Source organism: Saccharomyces cerevisiae, chromosome XI (genome assembly GCF_000146045.2).
Source record: "Saccharomyces cerevisiae S288C chromosome XI, complete sequence".
In the NCBI taxonomy this organism is placed as follows: domain Eukaryota; kingdom Fungi; phylum Ascomycota; class Saccharomycetes; order Saccharomycetales; family Saccharomycetaceae; genus Saccharomyces; species Saccharomyces cerevisiae.
Window position 1 is genome coordinate 418,224 of NC_001143.9, and position 26,933 is coordinate 445,156.

At 37.2% G+C, this 26,933-nt stretch overlaps 15 protein-coding genes and 1 non-coding gene across 16 annotated transcripts, besides 4 other annotated features; 7 read left to right on the plus strand and 9 right to left on the minus strand.

Annotated features, from left to right (window-relative positions):
- Positions 1–86: 86 nt before the first annotated feature.
- On the plus strand, positions 87–1,838 carry PRP40 (snoRNA-splicing protein PRP40; the record flags this gene model as incomplete). The annotated part of the gene is made up of 1 exon (NM_001179578.3): positions 87–1,838. The coding sequence occupies one exon, from the start codon at positions 87–89 to the stop codon at positions 1,836–1,838; it is 1,752 nt and encodes a 583-aa protein (NP_012913.3).
- A 93-nt stretch (positions 1,839–1,931) lies between these two features.
- Positions 1,932–2,993, minus strand: CCE1 (cruciform cutting endonuclease; the record flags this gene model as incomplete). The annotated part of the gene is made up of 1 exon (NM_001179577.1): positions 1,932–2,993. The coding sequence occupies one exon, from the start codon at positions 2,991–2,993 to the stop codon at positions 1,932–1,934; it is 1,062 nt and encodes a 353-aa protein (NP_012914.1).
- Positions 2,994–3,200: 207 nt separating this feature from the next.
- On the minus strand, positions 3,201–7,652 carry UFD4 (putative ubiquitin-protein ligase UFD4; the record flags this gene model as incomplete). The annotated part of the gene is made up of 1 exon (NM_001179576.3): positions 3,201–7,652. The coding sequence occupies one exon, from the start codon at positions 7,650–7,652 to the stop codon at positions 3,201–3,203; it is 4,452 nt and encodes a 1,483-aa protein (NP_012915.3).
- Positions 7,653–8,018: 366 nt separating this feature from the next.
- Positions 8,019–8,729, plus strand: MRT4 (ribosome assembly factor MRT4; the record flags this gene model as incomplete). The annotated part of the gene is made up of 1 exon (NM_001179575.1): positions 8,019–8,729. The coding sequence occupies one exon, from the start codon at positions 8,019–8,021 to the stop codon at positions 8,727–8,729; it is 711 nt and encodes a 236-aa protein (NP_012916.1).
- Positions 8,730–9,071: 342 nt separating this feature from the next.
- On the minus strand, positions 9,072–10,328 carry LAC1 (sphingosine N-acyltransferase LAC1; the record flags this gene model as incomplete). Its single annotated transcript, NM_001179574.3, has 1 exon — positions 9,072–10,328. One exon carries the CDS (start codon positions 10,326–10,328, stop codon positions 9,072–9,074), a length of 1,257 nt encoding a protein of 418 aa, NP_012917.3.
- Positions 10,329–11,078: 750 nt separating this feature from the next.
- On the plus strand, positions 11,079–11,885 carry CAP1 (Cap1p; the record flags this gene model as incomplete). The annotated part of the gene is made up of 1 exon (NM_001179573.1): positions 11,079–11,885. The coding sequence occupies one exon, from the start codon at positions 11,079–11,081 to the stop codon at positions 11,883–11,885; it is 807 nt and encodes a 268-aa protein (NP_012918.1).
- An 89-nt stretch (positions 11,886–11,974) lies between these two features.
- SFT1 (Sft1p) lies at positions 11,975–12,409 on the minus strand (the record flags this gene model as incomplete). Its single annotated transcript, NM_001180028.3, has 2 exons — positions 11,975–12,232; positions 12,374–12,409. The coding sequence occupies 2 exons, from the start codon at positions 12,407–12,409 to the stop codon at positions 11,975–11,977; spliced, it is 294 nt and encodes a 97-aa protein (NP_012919.3).
- A 397-nt stretch (positions 12,410–12,806) lies between these two features.
- SNR87 lies at positions 12,807–12,915 on the minus strand. The gene has a single exon (NR_132202.1). It is a non-coding gene; the product is annotated as an SNR87 (small nucleolar RNA).
- A 767-nt stretch (positions 12,916–13,682) lies between these two features.
- On the plus strand, positions 13,683–14,497 carry RPL14A (60S ribosomal protein eL14 RPL14A; the record flags this gene model as incomplete). The annotated part of the gene is made up of 2 exons (NM_001179572.1): positions 13,683–13,811; positions 14,210–14,497. The coding sequence occupies 2 exons, from the start codon at positions 13,683–13,685 to the stop codon at positions 14,495–14,497; spliced, it is 417 nt and encodes a 138-aa protein (NP_012920.1).
- Positions 14,498–14,869: 372 nt separating this feature from the next.
- BYE1 (Bye1p) lies at positions 14,870–16,654 on the minus strand (the record flags this gene model as incomplete). The annotated part of the gene is made up of 1 exon (NM_001179571.3): positions 14,870–16,654. One exon carries the CDS (start codon positions 16,652–16,654, stop codon positions 14,870–14,872), a length of 1,785 nt encoding a protein of 594 aa, NP_012921.3.
- Positions 16,655–17,356: 702 nt separating this feature from the next.
- On the plus strand, positions 17,357–18,562 carry AUR1 (inositol phosphorylceramide synthase; the record flags this gene model as incomplete). Its single annotated transcript, NM_001179570.1, has 1 exon — positions 17,357–18,562. The coding sequence occupies one exon, from the start codon at positions 17,357–17,359 to the stop codon at positions 18,560–18,562; it is 1,206 nt and encodes a 401-aa protein (NP_012922.1).
- Positions 18,563–18,873: 311 nt separating this feature from the next.
- On the minus strand, positions 18,874–19,269 carry MRP17 (mitochondrial 37S ribosomal protein YmS16; the record flags this gene model as incomplete). Its single annotated transcript, NM_001179569.3, has 1 exon — positions 18,874–19,269. The coding sequence occupies one exon, from the start codon at positions 19,267–19,269 to the stop codon at positions 18,874–18,876; it is 396 nt and encodes a 131-aa protein (NP_012923.3).
- A 285-nt stretch (positions 19,270–19,554) lies between these two features.
- Positions 19,555–20,321, plus strand: DID4 (ESCRT-III subunit protein DID4; the record flags this gene model as incomplete). Its single annotated transcript, NM_001179568.1, has 2 exons — positions 19,555–19,614; positions 19,683–20,321. 2 exons carry the CDS (start codon positions 19,555–19,557, stop codon positions 20,319–20,321), a joined length of 699 nt encoding a protein of 232 aa, NP_012924.2.
- A 232-nt stretch (positions 20,322–20,553) lies between these two features.
- MET14 (adenylyl-sulfate kinase) lies at positions 20,554–21,162 on the minus strand (the record flags this gene model as incomplete). The annotated part of the gene is made up of 1 exon (NM_001179567.3): positions 20,554–21,162. One exon carries the CDS (start codon positions 21,160–21,162, stop codon positions 20,554–20,556), a length of 609 nt encoding a protein of 202 aa, NP_012925.3.
- A 743-nt stretch (positions 21,163–21,905) lies between these two features.
- Positions 21,906–21,930: a centromere (CEN11_CDEIII of CEN11).
- Positions 21,906–22,023: a centromere (CEN11; Chromosome XI centromere).
- Positions 21,931–22,013: a centromere (CEN11_CDEII of CEN11).
- Positions 22,014–22,023: a centromere (CEN11_CDEI of CEN11).
- A 361-nt stretch (positions 22,024–22,384) lies between these two features.
- VPS1 (dynamin-like GTPase VPS1) lies at positions 22,385–24,499 on the minus strand (the record flags this gene model as incomplete). The annotated part of the gene is made up of 1 exon (NM_001179791.1): positions 22,385–24,499. The coding sequence occupies one exon, from the start codon at positions 24,497–24,499 to the stop codon at positions 22,385–22,387; it is 2,115 nt and encodes a 704-aa protein (NP_012926.1).
- A 509-nt stretch (positions 24,500–25,008) lies between these two features.
- Positions 25,009–26,715, plus strand: PAP1 (polynucleotide adenylyltransferase PAP1; the record flags this gene model as incomplete). The annotated part of the gene is made up of 1 exon (NM_001179792.3): positions 25,009–26,715. The coding sequence occupies one exon, from the start codon at positions 25,009–25,011 to the stop codon at positions 26,713–26,715; it is 1,707 nt and encodes a 568-aa protein (NP_012927.3).
- Positions 26,716–26,933: the final 218 nt, after the last annotated feature.

A 26,933-nucleotide genomic window follows, 5' to 3' on the forward strand; every position in this document is an offset into this window, starting at 1 on the left:
ATAGCGTGCCTACCTATCAGGATAACAAGGTCTGAAGCCAGATCGACCACTAGACAAGCATTGCCGGAGGTGGGAGACGTGAAACTATGTCTATTTGGAAGGAAGCTAAAGATGCAAGTGGAAGGATATATTATTACAATACTTTGACAAAGAAATCTACGTGGGAGAAGCCCAAGGAACTAATTTCTCAGGAGGAGCTACTTCTTCGAGAAAATGGCTGGAAGGCGGCCAAGACGGCAGACGGCAAAGTATACTATTATAATCCAACAACAAGAGAAACCAGCTGGACTATTCCGGCCTTCGAGAAGAAAGTAGAACCCATCGCAGAACAAAAACATGATACAGTATCCCATGCACAGGTTAATGGAAATAGAATAGCCCTTACGGCTGGAGAAAAACAAGAGCCGGGACGAACTATAAACGAGGAGGAAAGCCAATATGCTAATAACTCTAAACTGCTTAATGTCAGGAGAAGGACTAAAGAAGAAGCAGAGAAGGAATTTATTACCATGCTGAAGGAAAATCAAGTAGACTCTACTTGGTCATTCAGTAGAATTATTTCAGAACTGGGGACCAGAGATCCAAGGTATTGGATGGTCGATGATGACCCCTTATGGAAGAAAGAAATGTTTGAGAAATATCTTTCCAATAGATCAGCCGATCAACTTCTTAAGGAACACAATGAAACAAGCAAATTCAAAGAAGCCTTTCAGAAAATGTTGCAAAACAATTCTCATATAAAATATTACACCCGTTGGCCTACCGCAAAGAGACTAATTGCCGACGAACCAATATACAAACACTCCGTGGTCAATGAAAAGACAAAGAGACAGACCTTTCAAGATTATATAGATACCCTCATCGACACTCAGAAAGAATCAAAAAAAAAATTGAAAACACAGGCCCTAAAAGAACTAAGAGAGTATTTAAACGGTATTATAACAACATCATCCTCTGAAACTTTCATAACCTGGCAGCAGCTTTTAAATCACTATGTTTTTGATAAGAGTAAGAGATATATGGCGAACCGGCACTTCAAAGTCTTAACCCACGAAGATGTTTTAAACGAGTATCTGAAAATAGTAAATACGATTGAAAACGATCTTCAAAACAAACTAAATGAGCTCCGACTGCGCAATTATACCAGAGACCGTATTGCTAGAGATAACTTTAAAAGCTTATTAAGAGAAGTGCCAATCAAAATCAAAGCAAATACTAGATGGTCAGATATTTATCCTCATATAAAGTCTGATCCGCGCTTTTTACATATGCTTGGAAGGAATGGCTCGTCCTGCCTTGATTTATTTTTAGATTTTGTTGATGAACAAAGGATGTACATCTTTGCACAAAGATCAATAGCCCAACAGACGTTGATAGATCAAAATTTTGAATGGAATGATGCCGATAGCGACGAGATCACCAAGCAAAACATAGAAAAAGTTCTGGAAAATGACCGGAAATTTGACAAGGTGGATAAAGAAGACATCAGTTTGATTGTTGATGGTTTGATAAAGCAAAGAAACGAAAAGATACAACAGAAACTCCAAAATGAGCGTAGGATATTGGAGCAAAAGAAGCACTATTTTTGGTTACTTTTGCAAAGGACATATACAAAAACCGGTAAGCCCAAGCCTAGTACGTGGGATTTAGCTTCCAAAGAGCTTGGCGAATCTCTTGAATACAAGGCACTAGGCGATGAAGATAACATAAGAAGACAAATTTTCGAGGATTTTAAGCCTGAAAGCTCTGCACCGACTGCCGAAAGCGCTACTGCAAACTTAACGTTGACCGCGTCAAAAAAGAGGCATTTAACTCCGGCTGTGGAATTGGACTATTGATTCTGACGTGTCGACCTCTATCTTGTTAATCATTATATAAATTATACATAGAGATTACATGTTATTTCAAGTTTGCGATCACCGCACAATTTCTTAGTCATTGTTGTAAGTGTTCTGCAAAAATTTCAGCTTTTGTACCTTATTTTCACAAAATTCAAACACCTGTCCGAACTGTGTTTTAACCAGTGTTTTTGAATTCAAGAGTTCAGTAATACTTTCATAATTTTTTAACCACTCCATCCAAGACAAACAATGGAGGAATGAATCTGCCAAATCGTCATCTTTTCTCACCCCCGAATTATCTTGGATCTCTAGTATATCACATAGCTTGAAACTTTTTTTTTTGGTAAGGGCATTTCTTATCCTATTATTCCAAACTCCTATGAACTCGACCAGTTTTGTAGAACTAGTTGAATTACCTTCTAGTATTGAGGTTGAAAGTATTTTTTTCACTAGCTTTATTCGAGAATCTTTGCTATGTTTGTTAGATTTTAACTTTTTTGAACTGGTCGGTGTCTCTTCTCTTGGAATGCACCAATATGAAGTCATCCGATGTGGATCGGACGAACATACCATATACCTCAACTTGGACGTATTCGGTATTTTATTCGTATACTTCATTTTATTTTCCAAGTTAGAGAAAAGAATCTGTTCGAGAATATTCACTTTTAAAATTGGGTCTAAAATATGCCTCGAAGACATAGTTCTGGTACGTTGCCTTTCAATTGTAAACATATCTGGTATCGGCATAGATTCAAATAAATACTCCGTAAGGTTAAATACAAGCTCAGAAGTTTCAGCAGGATTCAAGCTTAACTTTTTGAGGTTTTGAAAAAATTTCTCCTCTAGATTTATCTTTTGCCAGTCTAGTACTTTAGGGAGCGGATCATTATTGAGCAATTGCATCTTAGAGAAAGCAAAGTTAGAAACACCAGCATCCATAGACAATATGTTAATTCTTCCCTCTCTTATCTTTTGTTGTCGTAACTTCTCCAAAAATTCACACTGTTCTTGAATGTAGGTTCTTTTAGCTTCTTTCGTCGTGCCATTTACTGCTCCAATAACAAATGATAAAGATTTCAGTTGTGTGCTTTTTGCATTTTGGCAGCAGGAATCGATGAGTTGCAATATCTTAGCTTTCTGTGCTGTCGACATATTACTATCTTTTTTAGCTTTAGACTGTATAACCGTAAGCCTTCGTTGTATGCAATGGATAAACAAATATGGAATCGCCAGTTGAAACAAAAAAATGAGAAAAGTACGGATAATCCGAAGAAATTTAGTCTGATTCCATCCATTTTTTGTATCTTAAGAAATAATTTTGAAGTCATATAAAACTTAAATAGAAAAAGTAACTAAAATTTAGGAAAGTAGAAAAGCTCCTGCACCCTCTTCAATGGCTTGACAAAGACGAGACCGCATAATATCTTTGCTAGTATACTTCGGCAATTTCAAATAATTAGCACATGTCATTACACTTGGTAGATATTCGTCTGCTGTTAGGCCATCTTCAGCATGCTTTAACACAACTGTAAACTTTGGGTTCAAACTTTTAAATCCCCCAATTGGAAGCTTGGGAGATCCCGTTAAAAATTGCAAAAATAATCTTCTTTCATGCTTACCAAACGCGGATATTATTGATATAAAATCATGAATGATTGAAGAATCCATTGTATAGCCATGTTCAGCGTTCAAGTTTGTGTATAAAGTTGCCATAGACCAGTCTTCCTCAACTCGTCCGAAAATATCCACTAATTCATCCGGAAAAAGTATTAGCATCCTCTCATAGGAAAACACCTTTGAAAAACCTTCAATAAATGCTTTTAACTGTTTTTCAATGCCCTTACCTAATATTTGGTCGATAACGCCATGGATATATTCTTCAACATTAGAAGAGTTCAAGGATTTATTACAACCCCCCGGAATCAACTCAATGTCATCATTTCCAGGAACGGTAAATGTCAAGGACAACGATTCTAGGGTCATATTGTCATCCTTATTCGCTACTATGTATTTAAGGGATTTTGCGAGTAACGGATCTACCAATTCGATCATTAACAGACAGGTTTCAACGTCGCTCGGCACTGTCGTCACATTGGGCGTAGACATTCTGTGCAATAACTCAAAAAAGACTTTGCTAAATCTAAAGTCAAGAATTCTATTATCAAGCAACGATCTGGCAACAAATGTCCCCAAATATCCAAAAAGTTCAATAACTTTTTCATTATTGGAAAACGGGTTGAGGGGCTCTGGGAACAATAAAGTGGTAATATAATCGTCAGTAGTATCAACATCCATTTCGCTTCTGTAACTATAAGAGTTACAACGCCACATATTTAACGACTTTCTTGCAAAATACTTGGAAACTACGGAGTAAAATTCCAAAGTCGGTCCTAAACCTGTTCCTGCTTCTTCTTGATATTCAATTTCCAGTACGTCAGGGCTACTTCCGTACTTGGATAAAATCTTGAGACCGGTAGCGAATATTGTTTTTCTTGAAATCCGCAGCTTACGCCTAGTAATTCTCCCAAGTTGTTGTAAAGCTTCGTCATTCCTTAAATCTTTCGAGCCTTTACTCTTATTCTTCCAAAGTTGAATCAATCTTCCGTAACCAAATGAAGTACATTGTAGGAAAAGCATCCTGGTATCAAACGGAAACAAAAATGGGAATCTCCTGGTCAAAAATAGTGACCAATCCGGCAAAGCTCCACTTGCTACTACCAATGGTTCATCTAGTTGTCTAGCGAGCTTAGCGCTTAGTTTTGAGTTGATAAAACTGTCGCTTTTAACACCGCAGCTATGTAGAAAATCCAGCAATGTCAGAATATCCGCTGAAGATCCAGTATCAACCTGTGCGAATTCTCTTTTTTTATAAAAATCTCTTAACTTTTTCCCCTCATTAGCTTCCTCGGCTGCCTCACTCTCTCTATTGTTACCTTCTAAACTTTTGCAAAATTTGATTGTATGTGTATCATCCCATAAAGTTTTTAAGTCACGATTTCGCCTGACGAATGTATTAAATATCACACCAAATACTGTAGACTCCATGTCAACTTTTTCATTATCATAAAAAAAGTCAAAGTTCTTTTTTCTCATATGATCCAAGCAATTTTCTTCTTCTTCCCTATCAGCTTCGGTACTGGAAGATGTAAGGTTTGGGATTAATGAATTCAAAAAACGCATTCTTACCATTCTGTGTCTCAAAAACTCATTAAGTGAGGTAAAAGAAGCTATGCAATGGACCGAAACGATAGTAGATGATAAATCAGTACCAATATTATCTTTGCTTGCATCGCCATCATAAACCAACTTAATTTTTATCTCTTTAGCCAGTGAAGATACACCACCACCATCGTGTAAACCGCAATCAACTATAGAGAAATTCTCCAGCCTTGTGAGAGCAGATTGTAGGATTTCTAAAAATCTGTCAATACAATCCTCAAATACCTCTAAAAATGATTTAGCAAGAATGAAATGGGATACCGTTGAGGATGTAATTCTTTTAGTTATGGAGGAAGCTAGCCCTGTAGAAGTAAATTCGAAACCTGACACGTCGAAATCTTCATGGAAAATACATTTTTTTAAAACAGACCAAATTCCCTTCCAATCCTCTTCAGTTTTGTCCGGAGTGGAAGGATTTTCTAAAATAGAAACAACGCCTTCGATTTGATGGAGCTCCTCTGTTATTGCTTCTTGCTCAACGTTCATCTGAGAAAGTACTCTATTAACTAGGTTCACACCCTTGTTTTTAATATAAGCTAGAGATAGAGTTCTGAAAATGTGTATTGAAATTTTCTTTGGTTTTACTGAATCAGGAATTTCCATATCAGTAAATTCGTAATCATATTCTTCATCACCCTCATCACATTCCTCAATACTGCTATGCAAATCCCCTTCTTCGTCAGAAAGTGAAATATTTTCATTCCCGTCTTCCTTTAAATCAATGTTATTGAAATCCACAGACAAATCCTTAACCAAATCAAAAATGCCCTCTCTTTTGATGGAAGGAAAGAACAGTTCGGAAAACTTTTTACAAATTAAGTCAAGCAACGAGAGACCACCAACCAACAGTGTACCAGCTTCTGATGAGTAAGTACCATTAGCGTTAGACGCTGTTTCTTTTTGGGCCAGGATAGATCCGATTAACTTAATAAGTTGATCATTGATTGCCTTTGCTGTGGAATTATTTATGCATGATACAACCCTCAGTAAAGCAATAAGTACGTATCTTCTTACGTCAAAGTCAGCAGCATTTGTATAAATTTCAACGAGAATTGGAATTAGACATTGAACTAGGGAATCAAACTTTTCCTGGTTAGAAATTACGCCACGGTCGCTATTTCCGGTATATTTATCCGCTGACAGTATTCTTTCATCCTCGGGAGGAAACAATACAACTATAAATCTAGAAATGCTAATCAATAAACTGTTTGGGACATAAATCAGTGTTTCATGTAACCCTGCGTTAGGACTTTTACTATAATGCTGGAATGATCGTGTTGCCATGTCGACAATGTCAGTTTTCTCTCTCAGTTCTCTTGAAAGTACATCACTACTCATCGCTAATACGGTTAAAATATCCAAACATTTCAGTTTATTCTCCAAGGGGGTATCCTGAATAGAAACTAGCTGAACTATTCTTTCGATTAAATCCAACGAAAACAAAGTCTCAAATTTGTCAACCCCATGCAACGCCCCGCAAATACCGTACATGGCATTTACAAGCCTGGTTAATATTGGTTGGTCTGTCGCATTCGAGAAAATTGGCTTCAGCGTTGGAAGTACTTCAACAATGGTCTTAAAGTCATCCGTTCGGATACTGCTACAGGCGTTCGAAACAATTGCGATAGCCTTCCTCTGCGCATGTATAGTTAAAAAATCGAAGAATTGGACGTAGATTGATAATTGGCCCGTTTTTAAAATGTCTCTCCCATGTACTCTAGAAATATATTCCACCGTTTCTAAAACTTGTTCTGCGAGGTCAATGTAACTGATCTCTACCAATTTTCCTTGTAAAATTGGTATAACGTGTTCATCAACAGCTATTGAAATAGATTCAGGGCAGACCTCAAAAAGATTATACATGCATCTACAAGCTTGCATTTGTAATTCTAATTCTTCCCGTAAAATTTTATCAGAGAGTATGGCAGCTATATTACCTATTAAGGTTTCCATCGGTATAATTCTATCGACAACCATTTGATTCATCATTAATATGTTTTCAGAAAGTTCTTTTAAACTCTCCATTGCAATATAAGGATCCTCGGAGGCATTCCCAGTATTCTCTATCAATTTAGAAATCCGCTCATTCCTTGCCGAACTCTCTGCGCTCCTCTCCATCCTTCCTCCAATCATCGATAAAATCTCGGGTAGTGTTCTTCCAACCGGGTGTTGCCCAAGTCCTTCACTTGTTTGTCTTCTTTGTTCTAGTCTTTGTGCGAATGTTTCCAAAATGTCAGGTAAATGTAGGGGGTTGCTGCCAAATTCATTATTATCGTGAGAACGTTCAAGTCCATCTTCTTCTTCATTTCTGTCTTCGTCACTGCCATTCTGAGTTCTATGATATCCATATAAAAGTCCAGAATCATCTTCATGATGGTAATCGTTATCGTCATCTTCACCATCATCTGCCTCAAAACTTCCGACGCTAGAAAGCATATGTTCATCTTCATCTTCATCAGGATAATAAGAGTACTCACCCTGTACATGGCCATCCTCATCATAGTCATCTTCTACCTGCGTATCCATCATATAATCACTGTTTTCGCTATGGGACTCATGTTCATCAAGGTTGTGCGAATTATTTTCAGACATGCTTGGCTACTCTTCTATTTTAAATGTTTATCCAAAATTTTCACACCTGAGATATATTGTTGTTAATAAAGCACACAGAAAGGAAAGTATCGATCCCAGAAAGTGGTCTTTCCCTGGGTATGATCAAAGCTATTCCCCTTTCCAACTACTGTTGGCTATGATCCCACAATTTGATTTCAGTTCAGAAAACCCAACCATTAGGACTTTACCCGGCGAAGGTGAAAGAAAAAATTTTTTTCCAGAAAAATGCGATGAGCTTTTGAAAAGTTGCAAATATTTGTAGTACTTTGGCTAAGCAGAGCTGATTCCTTTTGCTATACGTACATCACTGTCTATCGTCCATAAAAGATTTATTATAGTTGAATCATGCCAAGATCAAAACGTTCCAAGCTAGTCACTTTAGCACAAACCGATAAAAAGGGCAGAGAAAATAAAGAAAGAATTTTCGATGAAGTGAGGGAAGCCTTAGATACTTATAGATACGTCTGGGTCCTACATCTTGACGACGTAAGAACTCCAGTTTTACAAGAAATCAGAACATCTTGGGCAGGCTCTAAGTTAATTATGGGTAAGAGGAAAGTTTTACAAAAAGCATTGGGAGAAAAGAGGGAAGAAGAATACAAAGAAAATCTGTATCAATTGAGTAAGCTTTGTAGCGGTGTCACTGGTTTATTGTTCACTGATGAGGATGTCAACACTGTCAAGGAATACTTTAAGTCATACGTTCGTTCAGACTATTCAAGACCGAACACGAAAGCACCACTAACATTTACAATTCCTGAGGGCATTGTCTACTCACGTGGTGGTCAAATTCCAGCTGAGGAAGATGTTCCAATGATTCATTCTTTAGAGCCAACTATGAGAAACAAATTTGAAATTCCAACTAAAATCAAAGCTGGTAAGATCACCATTGACAGTCCATATTTAGTTTGCACTGAAGGAGAAAAATTAGATGTTCGTCAAGCTTTAATACTGAAACAATTCGGTATCGCTGCTTCTGAATTCAAAGTCAAGGTGTCGGCCTACTATGACAACGATAGCTCCACTGTTGAAAGCACTAACATCAACATGGAATAAGCTGAACTATTATTTGGAAGCCTTTTTTAATAGACCATTGTATAAAAATTTCTTTTTTTTGTATAGATATACTAAAGCAACGCTCATAAATGTAACATAGCTTCTTTTCAACTGAGAATTTATATTCATGCTAACTAAGCGTAAATCACTTTTGATCTTCACAGCTCTTTAGCGGCACGAAAGCAAGAAAAAAAGATAACACTGTATGTCTGGAAAAGAATACTATAAAAATACCTGTTTACATAAACCAATAAGGAAGAACGTGAGAGCAGGACCGTAAAAGAATTAATGTGTAAAGAATTAATGTGTAATGGTTATACTACTTAAAAACACCGTTTTCCTTCAAATATCCTTTTTCGTTGGAGTACTGTCAGTTGGAGTAGTGGAACTTTCATCACTTTCTTCGTCTGATTCACTATCACTTCTGTCATCCTTGAGAATACCTCTCCATAGAATCCTGTAAAGAACTCTAAAAATAAGGAACAGCCAATAAAGATTCACTAATTGCAAAGCGCCTATCAATACAAAGACAATTGGTAAGGAAATCCAACATTTATATTGCTGAGTGGCAAAATTCAAGACATAGTTACCTTCCGTGCGAAATTGCGTTAAAACGGACCATAGGATCTTTAAATTTATGTAATGACGCAAATAAATCCACGCAACAACAAAGATAGCAAAAGAAAAAAAAGCCAATCCAGAGTCCAAATAATTTAGAGTTTTGGAGAATGACAAAAGAAAATCAGAAACATCCATTGTGATATAGATTGGCAGTCCCATTTTAGTGAAATGAAATACGTAGGAAGACCAAATCAATAGTAAAGTAACAATATGATGGAAAGTCAACTCGTTATGATCTTTTCTTGGCTTTTCTAGTTGCAATACAAGAATGCAGGCTTGTTGAGCCCAAAATGCAGCTTGACCCAAATAGAATACCTTGAATAAGAAGGGATTAGTGAAATCTGGATATGTTCTGTACATTGCCTTTGTGTTGAAAAACCATAAATCCGAATGGTACATACAATATATCCCGAAAGGACCGGAAACACCGGTGTAGAAAATAGCGTACATTTGTTCCATGATTCTTTTTATTCTGTGCTTAGAAGTGACGTGTAACCTAATAGCGAACGGTCTAATGACAACATCCATTAGGAATTCACGTAAGAATGTGAAAAAAATCATATAGTAAAATACAAAGCACAAATCGTTAATACCTTTACCATATGCGTTGGTATCACCTATTTGGTATGACACAGCGACAAATCTATGTAACACATTTGTCTTTGTAGTGTTACCAGAAGTGAAATAGGCACTATATACCGCGATTAAAATCATCAAGGGAGCTATCCAGGCATGACGGTAACTTATCTCTCGGAATGAAAACCAGATTTTCTTGACCAGGTCGCTATCATTTTTGGTGGCTTCAGATAATCTCTGCATACGCCTTTTAGCAGCCGTTTTAGATTCTTTTGTCTCGAACATAGTACCTAAACTAGGTACAGTGTCCCCGAGGTCGATCTTACCTATGGAAGACTTGCGTCTTGGTCTTGACCTCACTTTCAAATTGTTGTTTGAAGGGCTTGGCTTTATTGTCGACATAGCTCTTGTTTATTGATACTGTGTCTATCTAAATGTTTACCGGAGGTATGAATAATAAAAACAATAGCGATCAACCGACAAAAATATCTGTATGGAACAGAAAAACGGTAACGAACAAGAAACTGTAGTTTTAACTTAAATCAGGTCCGGATTATAAAGCCGATGTAGCAGAAAAACGGGTTCACGGAATACAATAGCCAAATAACAATAAATAAATAAATAAATAAATAAGAAAAAAAAAAAGCAAGTAAATAAAACAAAACGGGATGCAACAAGCCAAGGAGGGAAACAATAGAAAAATAACTTAAAAATCTTTGTCTAGATTCCAATACTTTCTCCCTCCTCCCACGTTATTTGTCTAGCATGATCAGGTACAATGCCCACCGATATGAGAAAAAAGAGTGAAAAAAAAAAAATGACGAAAATGGTTCCGCGGATCTAGCAACTTTGTTGGAATGACCGGAAAAGACAGTTGTTTCCTTTCCAACTATTTTTCATTCCTGGTCTTTTTCCTGTTGAAGCCCAGCATTTTTTTTTTCGCGTCGCGTTTTTTCACAACAGTTCGGATCACGTGATAATCACTGCACGTGACTATCATGTGATACGATAGCCGGGTTATGATCCCCTTTTTCTTCCTATTGGAATACTGATTTTACAGTGGCTAGTACTGGATTTGAGTATAGGAAGGTGTTAGCAACTGTAAGGTACTATTCAGACCGTTAATCCAACGGATCATAAGAGCGACAGAAAATGTCTAGTAGTAAATTCGAAGAGGTCATCAACAAGATCATCAATGACAGCCCTCCAGGAGAATTAAGGGAAGTATACGACGATCTAATCAAGATCACAAGTGAAAACTCCAAAAATACTATTTTGGATGCTATTGAGAATTACAACGTGCAGAATTGCATCCCTATAGAAGTCAACGGGAACTCTGTAATTATTTCCAAATACAACAAGGAAGGAGCAAAGTTTTTTGATCCCGTAAATTCCGTAATATTTTCAGTTAACCATTTAGAGCGCAAGGGCCTTGACATTGAACCATATGAGTTCACGCATGCAAAGATAGAGAAAGGGCAATTGAAAGAACTGCACGATAAATTGCACGAATATCTTCTTCAGAGCTTTCCAGGTGATGTCAGTTTTGCTGTTTACCCAGTCCCTGAGGAAATAAGTAAAATTTCTATTATTATTGTTAGCACCAAATATAATCCAAACAATTTCTGGAACGGCCATTGGAGATCAAGCTACATCTACGATTTGGAGACCAGGGAGTTATCCGGTCAAATCTCTACGCAAGTCCACTATTACGAAGACGGTAACGTTAGTTTCCAATCTGGGAAGGATATCAATCAATCTAACGTTGATGACGTTGTTTGCACAATAAGGGATATTGAGACGAATTTCGAAAATGATCTAGATCTTTCATTTTTCGACTTGAACGAAAAACAGTTTAAGGCCTTAAGAAGAAGATTACCAGTCACGAGATCCAAAATTAACTGGGGTAGTGCGATTGGCAGTTATAGATTGGGTAAGAATGCGGCAGAAGGCAAATGAAATTTCATGCCTGCCTTATTCCATTCTCTTCCTATTTCTTAAATTGAATACATCTATGTACATTATTTATTTTTGGCTTGATTGGCTCACTAAAATAACTTAAACAGGGTATATAGAATGAAGAATATTAATAACGCCAAACCCACCATTCTCCATATGCTATTACCAGCCTTTAATGATCGGGTTAACCTTGAGGACGAATTTTTGATATCGGTAAACATCGATCCCAATGAATCTGTCATTTGGTTTATGACAGAACTGTCAGAGACCGCTCGGTCTCCAATCTCTTGGTTTATGTTTCTGAATGTAGCTAATTTATTGGCTAACCCCTCTAGTTTCCTATCATTCTGTTTAAAGTACATGTACATGAAGGGATGATACATCTGCTCATCCGGTGTACAGAAGCAATAGTTAGTAGCTTATAACATCCATATAGCAAGCTAGGTCCCATTCTAAACACCTATGCGTGTTGCCGGTGATTTACATACGTTTGATTCGGTCTGAGAATACCTAGAATTTGACATCGCTATGATGATTATATATTACCTTTCTACCGTTCTCTCCTTGTTGAGTTCTTCCAGTATCCTTCTTAATGATATACCTTATATTATTTCCTCTTTTTTTTTCTGCATGTAGCAATGCGCGGCTTCTTGCAATAACAAGAAAACTAGAGTAGCTAATTTACTGCATGAACCGTACATTCAGCAACAAGAAACATAAGATACTTACCGCACAATATTCATTGGTCAGTTACCGTACACACGAAGATCCTTTCTGAGTAGCGTAGTTTAAGGGAGCACACATTTTTAAATTCTAAACATTGCCTCAAGATGTTCTCCCATATACAAGGAAGGAATATTGAGCAACATGGTTAATCTGCCAGTTGCAACAACGCAAGTGTTATTAGAAATATTGTTCAAGGAAAATATCAGATAAAAAATTTTTCGCACTTCGCTAATCACCCATATAGAACATGGCGGTGTTCCAAGTGATTAGCCCTAGATCGCAAATTATATCATCATTCAGTTACCTTTCTCATTGAATCTTCTTGATAAGAACTACTGGTACCTCAAATAGGAACGAAATATGATACCACTGTATCATACTATCATTCTCAACACATTTGTTATATATTTTATGTTTCTACTGAACCTTTTGTCAGTCATCTCACTAGCAGCTGCGATTAACAGTCATCGGATATTTAAAATTGAAGCTTTTAAAATTGAAGCTTTTAAAATCAAACATGAATACACATTGGAGTTCACTGAAGAAATTAGGTTTAAATAAAAAAATCCAGCATTAGTTGTGAAGTAAAAAAAGACAAAACCAGCAAATTCTTGCCAGAATGTAACTATACTCTGAGTAAAATAATTGACAGCGCAAATACACCCATACACTATTTTTACATCTTGACATCACATACATAATATGTGTGAAATATCAAATTTTGAGTGTCCGTTATCAATTTTTTTTCGATTTTGCATTTTATGAAGCTTCAAACAGGTGTCGGCCTAACTTTCCGCCCGGAAAAGAGCGGTTTACGAGAGATTGCTGCTTGCAGCTGCGTGCATTTTTCCATAATCGGGTTTCCCTTCAGCGCGCAGTGTTTCCATTCTCAGCCCAATTGGCAACGGAGAGAGCGTAGAGCTTTCAGTGGACTGCCCTTCGTACTCGTCGAGTACTATTGAACTGAAAAAAAAGTAATCTAAGGTTAAGTTGATCAGGTCTGCCGATTGTATAACAAATTTAATTGTTTGTCTTAGTGAACAAAGAGAGTCGTGAAAAATAAAATAAACAATGTCCACCGATTCTATTGTCAAGGCTTCTAACTGGAGATTAGTCGAAGTTGGCCGTGTGGTTTTGATCAAGAAGGGTCAATCCGCAGGTAAATTGGCCGCTATCGTCGAAATTATTGACCAAAAGAAGGTATGTTAAATCCGGAAAACCTATCATCGATTTGAGGAGGGAAATGAACGAGGAATGAGATTTAGGCTACGAAAAAGTGCTGGCAAATATCCAATCCGTTACCATGGATGAAGCTACTTGTAAACGATAAGTAAATGTGAAAATACACATTGCGATAGAGATACAAAAAAGTCTTTATTTCCCTGTTGGAGTGGCCTATAGTGGATTATTTATTTATTTTGCTAGCAGCTTACCTAGTTTCAGAAAGGTGATGACCCATATTTGCGCAGTTAATTCTTAAAGAGCCTGACCATGTTTCCTCAAATATTAAACCATGCCTTCCATCGTTTTGAAAAAATTTCGTTTACTAACAACTTTTATGAATAATTTTTTTAAATTATTTGTTATAATTATTATAGGTTTTGATTGACGGTCCAAAAGCTGGTGTTCCACGTCAAGCCATCAACTTGGGTCAAGTTGTCTTAACTCCATTGACCTTTGCTCTACCAAGAGGTGCTAGAACTGCTACCGTTTCTAAGAAGTGGGCTGCTGCTGCTGTCTGCGAAAAGTGGGCTGCTTCATCTTGGGCTAAGAAGATTGCTCAACGTGAAAGACGTGCTGCTTTGACTGACTTTGAAAGATTCCAAGTTATGGTTTTAAGAAAGCAAAAGAGATACACTGTCAAGAAGGCTTTGGCTAAGGCTTAAAATATGTACATGATCTTTAATTCTGATATATTTCGTATGTAATTTTATCTTTAACTGGTGATTCTTTTAATAAATAAACTACAATATTATAACTATTGAAAGCCTCTGTTATTCACACATCTTTGGAAAAAAAAAAATACAAATACCCAGTGAGTACTAAGTAAATTTGGAGTACCTAAGGGCTTGTATCGGTGGGGTTCCTGACCTAGCTTTATGTTTTACAAACGCATGCATATAAAATTTACAAAACTACAAAAACCATGAACACAATGAAAAGAAGGAAAAAGAGTAGGTTTGTCGTGAAAGTACACGCCTCTGAAGTTTTGTTATCATATTACTATAATATTGTTACAACTCTTAGGAATCTTATATTTAATGGATAAATTCCTGTTTCACGACAACAAATGCGAATAATGTTCTTTCATCTGATTTCATTCGCGAAAATCTCTCAGATCTTTCATCATTGTGACTGCCTAAAATATCTTTCAAAATTTCAGGAATTTCACCGCCCTTCGATGGAACGATATAAAAATCCTTCTCGTATCTAGTTTTTGGCTTTATACCTGCAATGCGACCTTTGTTTTCCAGGGAGTCTACAACGTCGGCAAAAGTTGTCTTACTTTCACTATCATTCGAAGGAAATAATTGGTATACTAATATAGCTCTAGAGCAAGAAATTTCCTTAAGATATGGTGCAGCAGTGGTTGTAGGTAAGCGCCCTTCTACATACAGTTTTCCGTCACCAATGGCTTCCTTGAAAATATCCCGTCTTAACTTTTGTGAAGCCCCAATGTAGTTTAGGTAACCTGTAAACTCAAGTCCTAAGCCGGGATACAAAAATGCGCAGTTTAAAGATTCTTCGTTGATTATTGTACTTGGGCTGGGTTCTTTCGAAATGGCATGAGTCTGTTCTATTTTACTCTTATCGCTGTCGATACTGTCAATGTTGTGTAATCTTATGCTGTCTTTTGAGTACAAAATATCCTCTTGAGGTTCAGCGATATCTTCGATCAGCTCATCACCCTTGTGGGTCTTAACGTACATGGGTTTGTCAGGTACCTCCACGATAAAATTTTCTAAGATAATCTTATCCCTTTTCTCTTTAAATTCTTGTAAGTCAGGATTTGCGAGTTCAGATGCGTTCATGTTCACCAGTTTATTTAAAGGCAATTTGCCCTCGACAACGTGTGCCTTCAGTTCCAAATTTTTTTTATCCTTTAAATTAGAGTATAACGACCTCACTTTCTCTGTGTATATCTTGTCCAAAGTACCAAACTCGACGTTAAGGCAAGCTTTGTAAAGTTCTTCTTCCAGATTGTGCGCAAACTCTTGCGATATCGATATAACGTCTTTCCCATCAGGAAGCTCATAAAGTTTTGCCTCAATTGTTTCGGGAACGATGAATTTGCTAAATAAGGTAGAGAACATTTTTTCTGCATTATACCTCAGTTTGTGTTCTTTTTCGCTTTCAAAATCTTTCCTAGTAGGCATTTCGTTTTCGGCAGTATCAGACTTGGCGGCATCAATGCTTTTATTCCTTTTTTTTGACCCATTGGATTTCTTCACCTGTTTGGATTTGATATGAATTCCTTTGGCACTATCGGGGCTCCTTTTTCGTTTCCTAGGGCTTTCCTCATCAAGAAAGACATCTGCATCATTGTCATCATGGTCATTTACGGGCTTGTAAACATCATCATGGTAATCTTCATCCTCTGAAACCTCTGCCTCCTTTGACGTTTCCAAATGTGCATACAATGATGGGTCGCACAATTCACAGTAGTACTTAGAATCTTCACTCATTAGCCCATCTATGGTGTCTTTACCATCAGTCATACATTTAATATGCTGCCAAGTGTCACAGCCATCGCACTGTACCATGTCGCCATGCGAATATTCTGCAGCATCGTAGTTTTCATTGTTCGCCCCACACAGACATCTAACATAGCCCTCATCCGCTTCGTCTACTTCGTCTGTTCTTACATTTTCAGTATCTTTCCTTGGCTCCTGAGAAGAATCAGACTTCTTATTCTTCTCTATGGCTGAATCAACTTTCTTTTTAGTTCTTTTTTTCTTTGGTGCTTCAGTCTCCTCCTGTAACAAATACTCAATATATTTATTCTGACCCTTATTAGATCTTGAAGAAGTACGGACAGACATAATAAATTTAAACTAAATAAAAGCTAAAAGTAAAAGAGAACCTAGGATAATCGATAGCTCCCTGTGTATAGAACAAGTCAAAATACTAAGATCTCGTCAACCTATCCTCTTTCATTGCAAGCCTTTTGGCCAAACTGCAGTCTGGGCATCCCTTTGCATGTCTTGTGAAATAGTATCCATCTCTCCCCAGCTCCCAGAAATGATATGAAAAGTTATTCGTGAAGAGTGATCCTAAAACTGAAAAAAGGAAAAAACAAAAATGAGCTAAAAAAACCACAACAAAAGAATATCAACTTCATTGCTTGGCGGGTCATCGCTTTTTTATTTCTTTCTGTCAAAGAATAATAAAGTGCCCATCAGTGTTCATATTTGTTACAAAGTGGTTTTCTGATTTGGTACTACTGCAGAGGCGTATTTTTTGCTTCAGTTACCATAGCGTAAGAACACTAGCGACTTTTGTTCGTGAACCAACAGAGTAGGATTTCTACTGCTACATCTCTTAGGTAGTTGGTTAGTCCGATCGCTCACTTTTGGTTGTTGTTAAGTACTTCATAAGTTTATCCTTTTCCTTTTTCACACTGAGCTACTTTGGGTATAGCTTTTGGCCCAAGGATCTTTGAATTTTCTCCAAAAGTACTTTATTTTATATCCTACAGGTTGCGGTTTTCATATTTTAAAAAGCTTTTAATCATTCCTTTGCGTATGGCAAACCCTTTTTCGAGATGGTTTCTATCAGAGAGACCTCCAAACTGCCATGTAGCCGATTTAGAAACAAGTTTAGATCCCCATCAAACGTTGTTGAAGGTGCAAAAATACAAACCCGCTTTAAGCGACTGGGTGCATTACATCTTCTTGGGATCCATCATGCTGTTTGTGTTCATTACTAATCCCGCACCTTGGATCTTCAAGATCCTTTTTTATTGTTTCTTGGGCACTTTATTCATCATTCCAGCTACGTCACAGTTTTTCTTCAATGCCTTGCCCATCCTAACATGGGTGGCGCTGTATTTCACTTCATCGTACTTTCCAGATGACCGCAGGCCTCCTATTACTGTCAAAGTGTTACCAGCGGTGGAAACAATTTTATACGGCGACAATTTAAGTGATATTCTTGCAACATCGACGAATTCCTTTTTGGACATTTTAGCATGGTTACCGTACGGACTATTTCATTTTGGGGCCCCATTTGTCGTTGCTGCCATCTTATTCGTATTTGGTCCACCAACTGTTTTGCAAGGTTATGCTTTTGCATTTGGTTATATGAACCTGTTTGGTGTTATCATGCAAAATGTCTTTCCAGCCGCTCCCCCATGGTATAAAATTCTCTATGGATTGCAATCAGCCAACTATGATATGCATGGCTCGCCTGGTGGATTAGCTAGAATTGATAAGCTACTCGGTATTAATATGTATACTACAGCTTTTTCAAATTCCTCCGTCATTTTCGGTGCTTTTCCTTCACTGCATTCCGGGTGTGCTACTATGGAAGCCCTGTTTTTCTGTTATTGTTTTCCAAAATTGAAGCCCTTGTTTATTGCTTATGTTTGCTGGTTATGGTGGTCAACTATGTATCTGACACACCATTATTTTGTAGACCTTATGGCAGGTTCTGTGCTGTCATACGTTATTTTCCAGTACACAAAGTACACACATTTACCAATTGTAGATACATCTCTTTTTTGCAGATGGTCATACACTTCAATTGAGAAATACGATATATCAAAGAGTGATCCATTGGCTGCAGATTCAAACGATATCGAAAGTGTCCCTTTGTCCAACTTGGAACTTGACTTTGATCTTAATATGACTGATGAACCCAGTGTAAGCCCTTCGTTATTTGATGGATCTACTTCTGTTTCTCGTTCGTCCGCCACGTCTATAACGTCACTAGGTGTAAAGAGGGCTTAATGAGTATTTTATCTGCAATTACGGATACGGTTGGTCTTATGTAGATACATATAAATATATATCTTTTTCTTTCTTTTTCTTAGTCAGGATTGTCGTTTAGCATAATATACATGTAGTTTATTTAATCACATACCACTGATTATCTTTAGAATTTTATAAATTTTTGAAATAAATGGGTGGCTTTTAATGGTGTCTATGTTAAGTGAGGCTTTTAGAATGCTCTTCCTGCTTTGTTTATTATATGTGTATGAAAGATATGTATGTATTTACATGTGTTTGTAGCGTCCCCAGTCAAAACCTGTGCGCTATACCTAAATGGATTGATAATCTTCATTCACTAATTCTAAAATAGACTTCTTCCCCAAAGAACGGTGTAACGATGAGGCTCTATCCAGCTGCTTATCTAAATCAACTTTAACGATGGATGATCTTATGACACGGGGATCTTTCTTTAAAGTTCTTAGAATTTCAGACTGTACCGCAGCTGATGAATCAAACAGCATTAAAAAGTGATATGCTCGAAAATGTTTTTCCTGGTCTTTCTTCATTATTTTAGGAAGATACCTTATGCCCATGGGTACAATGTCCCTCACCACACCTCTGTTTTGAATAATCAGTTTCCCGATTGTGGAAGACAATTCTTTTGCTTCCAACTTTGGCGCATTGGAGTTGGTTATGCGAACAAGTCCGATCAGCTCATAAAGCATCTTAGTGAAAAGGGTGGTTTTGCGTTATTCTTTCCTCTGTTGAAGCTTTTCTATTTTGTTTAAGCTGAACTAGTGGGAGTTTCCATTAAAAGGCTAAAGTCTTGTTGAAACTTTTCCGGGTTAGATGATAACTGCGAAAAGATAGATAAAATCAGCATTAAAGGGACTTCGTCTCCTCCTAATCAGAAATCATCCTTTCGAATTATGCGTATTCAGTTGAAGCGTATTTGTGACCAGTGTACTTCAAGGCTGATTGTTTCACCCTTGGACACAGAACGTTAAACAATGAGTTTGTTTGAGTGGGTATTTGGAAAGAATGTCACTCCGCAAGAGAGGTTAAAAAAAGTATGTTGTTCTGTATTTGGATCAGTTATTTTAGTGAACATACTAACGTTAATTATTTGAGTTTTTAGAATCAAAGGGCTTTAGAAAGGACTCAGAGGGAGCTTGAAAGAGAAAAGAGAAAATTGGAACTACAAGATAAAAAACTTGTATCAGAAATTAAAAAATCGGCAAAGAATGGGCAAGTTGCAGCTGCGAAAGTTCAAGCAAAAGATTTAGTAAGAACCCGGAATTACATCCAAAAATTTGACAACATGAAAGCTCAACTTCAGGCGATATCATTGAGAATACAGGCCGTTCGAAGTAGTGACCAAATGACACGTTCTATGAGCGAGGCCACTGGTCTTTTGGCTGGAATGAACAGAACAATGAATCTACCTCAGTTGCAAAGGATATCGATGGAGTTTGAAAAGCAGAGTGATTTGATGGGTCAACGACAGGAATTCATGGACGAAGCTATTGATAACGTCATGGGTGATGAGGTGGATGAAGACGAAGAAGCTGACGAAATTGTAAATAAAGTTCTTGATGAGATTGGAGTGGATTTGAATTCACAGTTGCAAAGCACGCCTCAAAATCTGGTTTCTAATGCGCCGATCGCAGAAACAGCGATGGGGATTCCTGAACCTATTGGCGCCGGATCAGAATTTCACGGTAATCCTGACGATGACTTGCAAGCTCGGTTGAACACTTTGAAGAAGCAGACTTGAGCGCTCTGAGTATATTTAATGAATAATAGGTCTATACTATAATACATCAACTACTGATATCAAAGTAGGCACTTAGAATCAAAAGGCTTCCGAAAATTTGTTCAGTTTTTCACTTTACTCAATCTCGTCACTAAAGTTTTCTTTTTTTTTCGAATGAATCCTCGAATAAATATGTTCTATATTATATATATACATCTTTTATATATCATTAAATGTACAGTAATCGGTCAAATTACAAATGCTTACGGATGATTTTTTCACTGATTAAGTACTCATAAATAATGGTAGCACATTCTTCAACCGTCTTCTGGTCGGTTCTCAAATGTAGCTCTGGAGCTTTTGGCGCTTCATATGGGGCAGAAATACCTGTAAACTCCTTGATTACACCCTCCCTAGCTTTCTTGTATAAACCCTTAGGGTCCCTTTGCTCAGCGACTTCTAATGGAACATCAACAAATATTTCAATGAACTTCAAACCAGCCTCCTTATGTAGTTCACGAGCTCTATCTCTGTCAACTCTGTATGGAGAGATAAATGAGGTGATTGAAATAGCACATGAATCAGCAAATAGCTTAGAAACTTCGCTAATTCTACGAATGTTTTCATTTCTGTCCTTTTCTGAGAAACCCAAATCCTTGTTCAATCCAAAACGAATGTTGTCACCATCCAATCTATATGCAGACAAGTTTTTTTGGAGCAGTAACTGTTCTAGCGCACAGGCGATTGTACTTTTACCTGACGCACTTAGACCTGTTAACCAAATAGTACAACCGTCCTGTTTTCTCAATGCCTTGCGTTCGTCGTAAGTAAGATTTGGATGCCAAGTAATATTAGTAGCCATTGGTGTACAGTGTGCTTGGAGAAATAATTCCAACTTTTCTTGATGTCAAGTTCGAACAAAGAGAGAAAATGAACGACATTAACGGATACGCAACTGATGTTGTATAGAAATTTTGCATCTTATATAGATATTTTGACAAATTCATGAAGTTGAAGTCATATTGAGTCGTTCATCCTCTTCTCCATTGCCACATTTTTTGAGGTGGCTTGTAAATATATTGATCACGTGAAATTAGTGGCACGGTCTTTTATTCCTGGAAAAGCGTGCAGCTATTTTTCGAGAATAATGTAAGGTACCGTGGGTGCCGTACCATCACGCCGAAATGAAAGCAACTGTATTCTTTAATGTTACGCATTCTTGGTTGTTGGCTTATTTACATTTCTCGCGAGCTGGTGATGAGCCAAATGTCGTAGTGGAATGATTCTAGAAGTGCAGAGTTATCTGCTACATTGCCAAGGCGTCGTAACCGGGAGGGCTCACAAAGGCGCTTGCTCTAAACATGCATAGGGAAATTTGAAAATGATTGTTATGAGTAAACCTGTTAATGCTCCTTTAAACGTAATCTTATTTCACCAATTTTAAAAAAAGAAATTGGTAATTAACCTCACCTAACTTCTGTAATCACTTGTCAACGCTATTTACAATTTTGCTTTGATTTATACAGAGGAAGCAGTTTACTCTCCTTTCTATGTGTATTTGATTATTTTAATTACCAAGAAAACAAATTCTCGTAACATTCTTATTTTATACGTTCGGAAATCATGAACATTTATTTTTATGATTATGTAATTAAAAAAATATAATAAATTTATTTTGAAAATTAATTTTTTTAAAATTTTAAATATGTTTTTATCATGTGACTTATGAAAATGATATTTACGGTTCAAGAGAAAGATAAATGCAGAATCAATCAATACAATGAATAGTACCTTATTTAGTATTGGACCATTGAGGTATTAGGTATTAGTAGAAATATCCTAAACACTAGTATTGACAAAAGAATAATATTATATGCTATCAATTATCATTCCCATCCTCATGTTGACCTTCTTCATATTGGACAAAAGATACTAGGATCGTAATGCGAGATAGGAAATTCTTCAAAAGCATAATTTATAGACTAGCTTCCACGTATACAAGAACAATATATAAGATTTGCAGTAAATATTAGGGAGAAATACTCAAAACCAAGCTTGAGTCGACCGGTATAGATGAGGAAAACCTAAACAGAGGAGACGATTTGACTAGCGTTTCTCAATATCTCGACCATCTTCTTACATTCTTTTCTTCTTTGAATGGTTATGTCGTTTTCTTTCGTTAATTCTTCAATATCTTGCTTTCCGTAAAGTTTTTCGAGTAAAACTTTCTGAATATCAGTTTTACTTTTCACAATCAATTTAAGCATCAAAGCCTTTGGTATAATATCGGCAATGGTTCTTTTGACAATAGAGAAATAACTACTAATCAACAACTTGATTACTTCTGTTTCCATTGTTTCCCTCTCTGTCATTTGGCCAGTAGCTTTTAAAACAGGAGGTGGGGATTCCAAAGCTGCCAATTTCTTCTTGTTTTTAGTGGAGAAGAACCCACCAAAAAATCCTGATTTCTCTTCCATAACTGGCGCCTTACTAGACGATGGTTGGGTTGGTAATGGTTTACCCGTCTTTGGGTCAACAGCGACTTGGCGAGGATGTAATTTTTCTTCCACCATAACCATTGCTTGAGAACCCTTCAAAAGGTCGGGATGGGCTGTATTGATGTAAGTTTGTTCAGCTTTGATGATATCGACAACAAACTCATTCGTAGGAATAGTAGCATCCTTTAAGAACTGAATGAACTGATTAGAAATCGCTTCTCTTAGAGCAGGATACCTTGAGTACTTTGGTTGTGAAATAATCTGTTTTAGCATACGAACAAGTTCATCAAACACCAGAGTAACTAAACGTAGAGATGGTTCTTCAAATCTTCTAATTTGCTGTTTAACTAAAACTTCAAAAGCTTCGGTACCGACAAACAAAGATGGGGCAGAACCTGAACTATTGTACATAATGGTTCTGATATCAGAATCTTTGATCTGGTCGAATGGATCCAAAGAGTCTACACCATTTTTGAAAGTTTCATGGAATACGTAAGAAATTCTAGCACCACCAGAAAGTTCCTGACTGGAAAGCTCCTTCGCCTCACCGTCCAAGATACCGGCATATTCATTGGAAAAATCAGTAATCATGCTCAAAACAACCGAACTAGCTGAATCCATAGTTTCTGGGCCCAAGTTTATAAGTTCGTTTTGATATTTTTTCAATGTGGCTTCGATTTTCGCTTTGATTTCTGGCAGAGTTTGCCTAATGTGGTGTAATAAGATTGAGTTTAACTTTTTAGCCAAATATGGTGTACCACAGTAATGAGCTTTAGAACTGTAAGAGGGATGGTTCTCAAAAAATTTTCTTTCGTTTTCAAGGGCTTCTCTGATTGTTTTTTTGTGTTCAATATCCTTTTGACCTCTATTGATAACTGGGATATAACCATATCTCAAAGGAATGACTCTTCCAGCCAAAATATCTATGACATCTGTACCTTGATCCATCAAATCGACTTTTGTCAAGACACCAATAGTTCTCGTTCCTTCTGGATCGACCTCTCTAGCCAGCTTCAAACCATCGCTGTTGGCTAAATCGGTGTTAGCGGCATTAACAGATAATATGATAGCGTTTGGTTTCGAAATATACTTTAACAACATGTCCTTAATTTGTCTTTCAATATCAGGAGGTTGGTCACCTACGGGAACCTTCGTCAACCCAGGCAAATCCACTAACGTCAAAGTAAGAACATGCGGAGAATAAATTCTCAAGTTAATGGGCACAGAAGAAATACCTGAATTGGCACCTGTCACTTTGTCAGTTTCTTTGACGATTTCCTTTCTAATTTCGTCAAAATTATAAAACTTCTTACCAGGTAAATGCAAAAATTCACCCCATTCCTCTTTATTGTCTTCAGATTGTCCCTCGTTCTGGTGCTTTCCTGATTCATCCTTTTTCTTGTCATCATCGTTGATGTTCAAGTCAATCAATTCATTAGCAGTTTGGTTTACTTTAGCATGTTCTGACTTTTTTGGTCTCCTATTAATCAATTGTAACACTAAAGGTCTCCTGGTGACAATACCAGTACCTCTTGGCAAGAAATCCCTACCAACAATGTTCTCCAAAACGGACGACTTTCCTGACGACTGGGAACCGACAACAGTGATCTGTGGTAAATCAATAGGAGATTGAGATCCTCCTCCTAAGGGCGCCAAAGCGTCCTGAAGCTTGTTAATAGTAGAAATTAAATGCTCATCCATGATATCTGATAATATAAAATGTGCAGTTTTCGTACGGTCCTTATTTTGGTGCTATAAAAGGCCTCTCTAATTCTTTTTTAGGAGTAAATAGATGAATTATCTCGGTCTGTCTTGGAAGATATGTTGTTCTCTTGATGGCAAAGCGACGCGAATCAACGGCGCCCAAGTCTTTGGGTGACCCGGCCACTTAATAATGTTTGGGGAAGAAATCAATCCATTAGAACATTGGTTTTGGAAACTAGGCCAGTCCAAGCGCACAAGTGGTTTACCCTCGAGCATTTTTCGACTATTAGAGGATTCAAGTATCTATCGAATTCTCTGAAGCTATCATACTATCCTCTGGACGATATTAGAACGATTTTTCAAGTGAAACGTTTTAGCAAAAGTTTAAAGACACTAAACTAGCTAAATAATTTCACTGTGAGCAAGTCTTTAAACGGTCTTTTTTGAATCAAAAGAGGCCTAGAATTAGCAAAATATTTAACGCATAAACTTTTTTTAGACAAATAATGAGCTCTCAAAAGGTTTTTGGTATTACTGGACCTGTTTCCACCGTGGGCGCCACAGCAGCAGAAAATAAATTAAATGATAGTTTAATCCAAGAACTGAAAAAGGAAGGATCGTTCGAAACAGAGCAAGAAACTGCCAATAGGGTACAAGTGTTGAAAATATTGCAGGAATTGGCACAAAGATTTGTTTATGAAGTATCGAAGAAGAAAAATATGTCAGACGGGATGGCAAGGGATGCTGGTGGGAAGATTTTTACGTATGGGTCCTATAGACTAGGAGTCCATGGGCCTGGTAGTGATATCGATACTTTGGTAGTTGTTCCAAAACATGTAACTCGGGAAGATTTTTTTACGGTATTTGATTCACTACTGAGAGAGAGGAAGGAACTGGATGAAATTGCACCTGTACCTGATGCGTTTGTCCCGATTATCAAGATAAAGTTCAGTGGTATTTCTATCGATTTAATCTGTGCACGTCTAGACCAACCTCAAGTGCCTTTATCCTTGACTTTATCAGATAAAAATCTACTGCGAAATCTAGACGAGAAGGACTTGAGAGCTTTGAATGGTACCAGAGTAACAGATGAGATATTAGAACTGGTACCAAAGCCGAATGTTTTCAGAATCGCTTTAAGAGCTATTAAGCTATGGGCCCAAAGAAGGGCTGTTTATGCTAATATTTTTGGTTTTCCTGGTGGTGTGGCTTGGGCCATGCTAGTGGCTAGAATTTGTCAACTATACCCTAACGCCTGTAGCGCAGTTATATTGAACAGATTTTTCATCATTTTGTCGGAATGGAATTGGCCACAACCTGTTATCTTGAAACCAATTGAGGATGGCCCGTTACAAGTTCGTGTATGGAATCCAAAGATATATGCCCAAGACAGGTCTCATAGAATGCCCGTCATTACACCAGCTTATCCATCAATGTGTGCTACCCATAACATCACGGAATCTACTAAAAAAGTCATTTTACAGGAATTCGTAAGAGGCGTTCAAATTACGAATGATATTTTTTCCAATAAGAAGTCCTGGGCCAATTTATTCGAAAAAAACGATTTTTTCTTTCGATACAAGTTCTATTTAGAAATTACTGCATATACAAGGGGCAGTGACGAGCAGCATTTAAAATGGAGTGGTCTTGTTGAAAGTAAGGTAAGGCTTCTAGTTATGAAACTGGAGGTGTTAGCTGGAATAAAAATTGCACATCCTTTCACCAAACCCTTTGAAAGTAGTTATTGTTGTCCAACCGAGGATGACTATGAAATGATTCAAGACAAATACGGTAGTCATAAAACTGAGACAGCACTGAACGCCCTTAAACTGGTAACAGATGAAAATAAAGAGGAAGAAAGTATTAAAGATGCACCAAAGGCATATTTAAGCACCATGTACATAGGCCTTGACTTTAATATTGAAAACAAAAAGGAAAAAGTTGACATTCACATTCCCTGCACTGAATTTGTGAATTTATGTCGAAGTTTCAATGAGGATTATGGTGACCACAAAGTATTCAATCTAGCCCTCCGCTTCGTAAAGGGTTACGATTTGCCAGATGAAGTTTTCGATGAAAATGAAAAGAGACCATCAAAGAAGAGTAAAAGGAAGAATTTAGATGCTAGACATGAAACCGTGAAGAGATCTAAATCAGATGCTGCTTCAGGTGACAACATCAATGGCACAACCGCAGCTGTTGACGTAAACTAAGACATTCCTATTTATAGTTGAATAGTTTATTAATATAGGTTAATCAGTCATAAACAAATTTGTACCCTTTTTTTTGAATCAAAGTACTTTTTTTACGAAGCAGTAAAACGTTTACGAGATTCTCTCTACATATGCTCTTTCGCGTGTAGCGACATTTTACCATTAGGTGAGAATTTTGTGTTACAAGCTGGATGTCAGGATGATACCTTTGAAGGCAT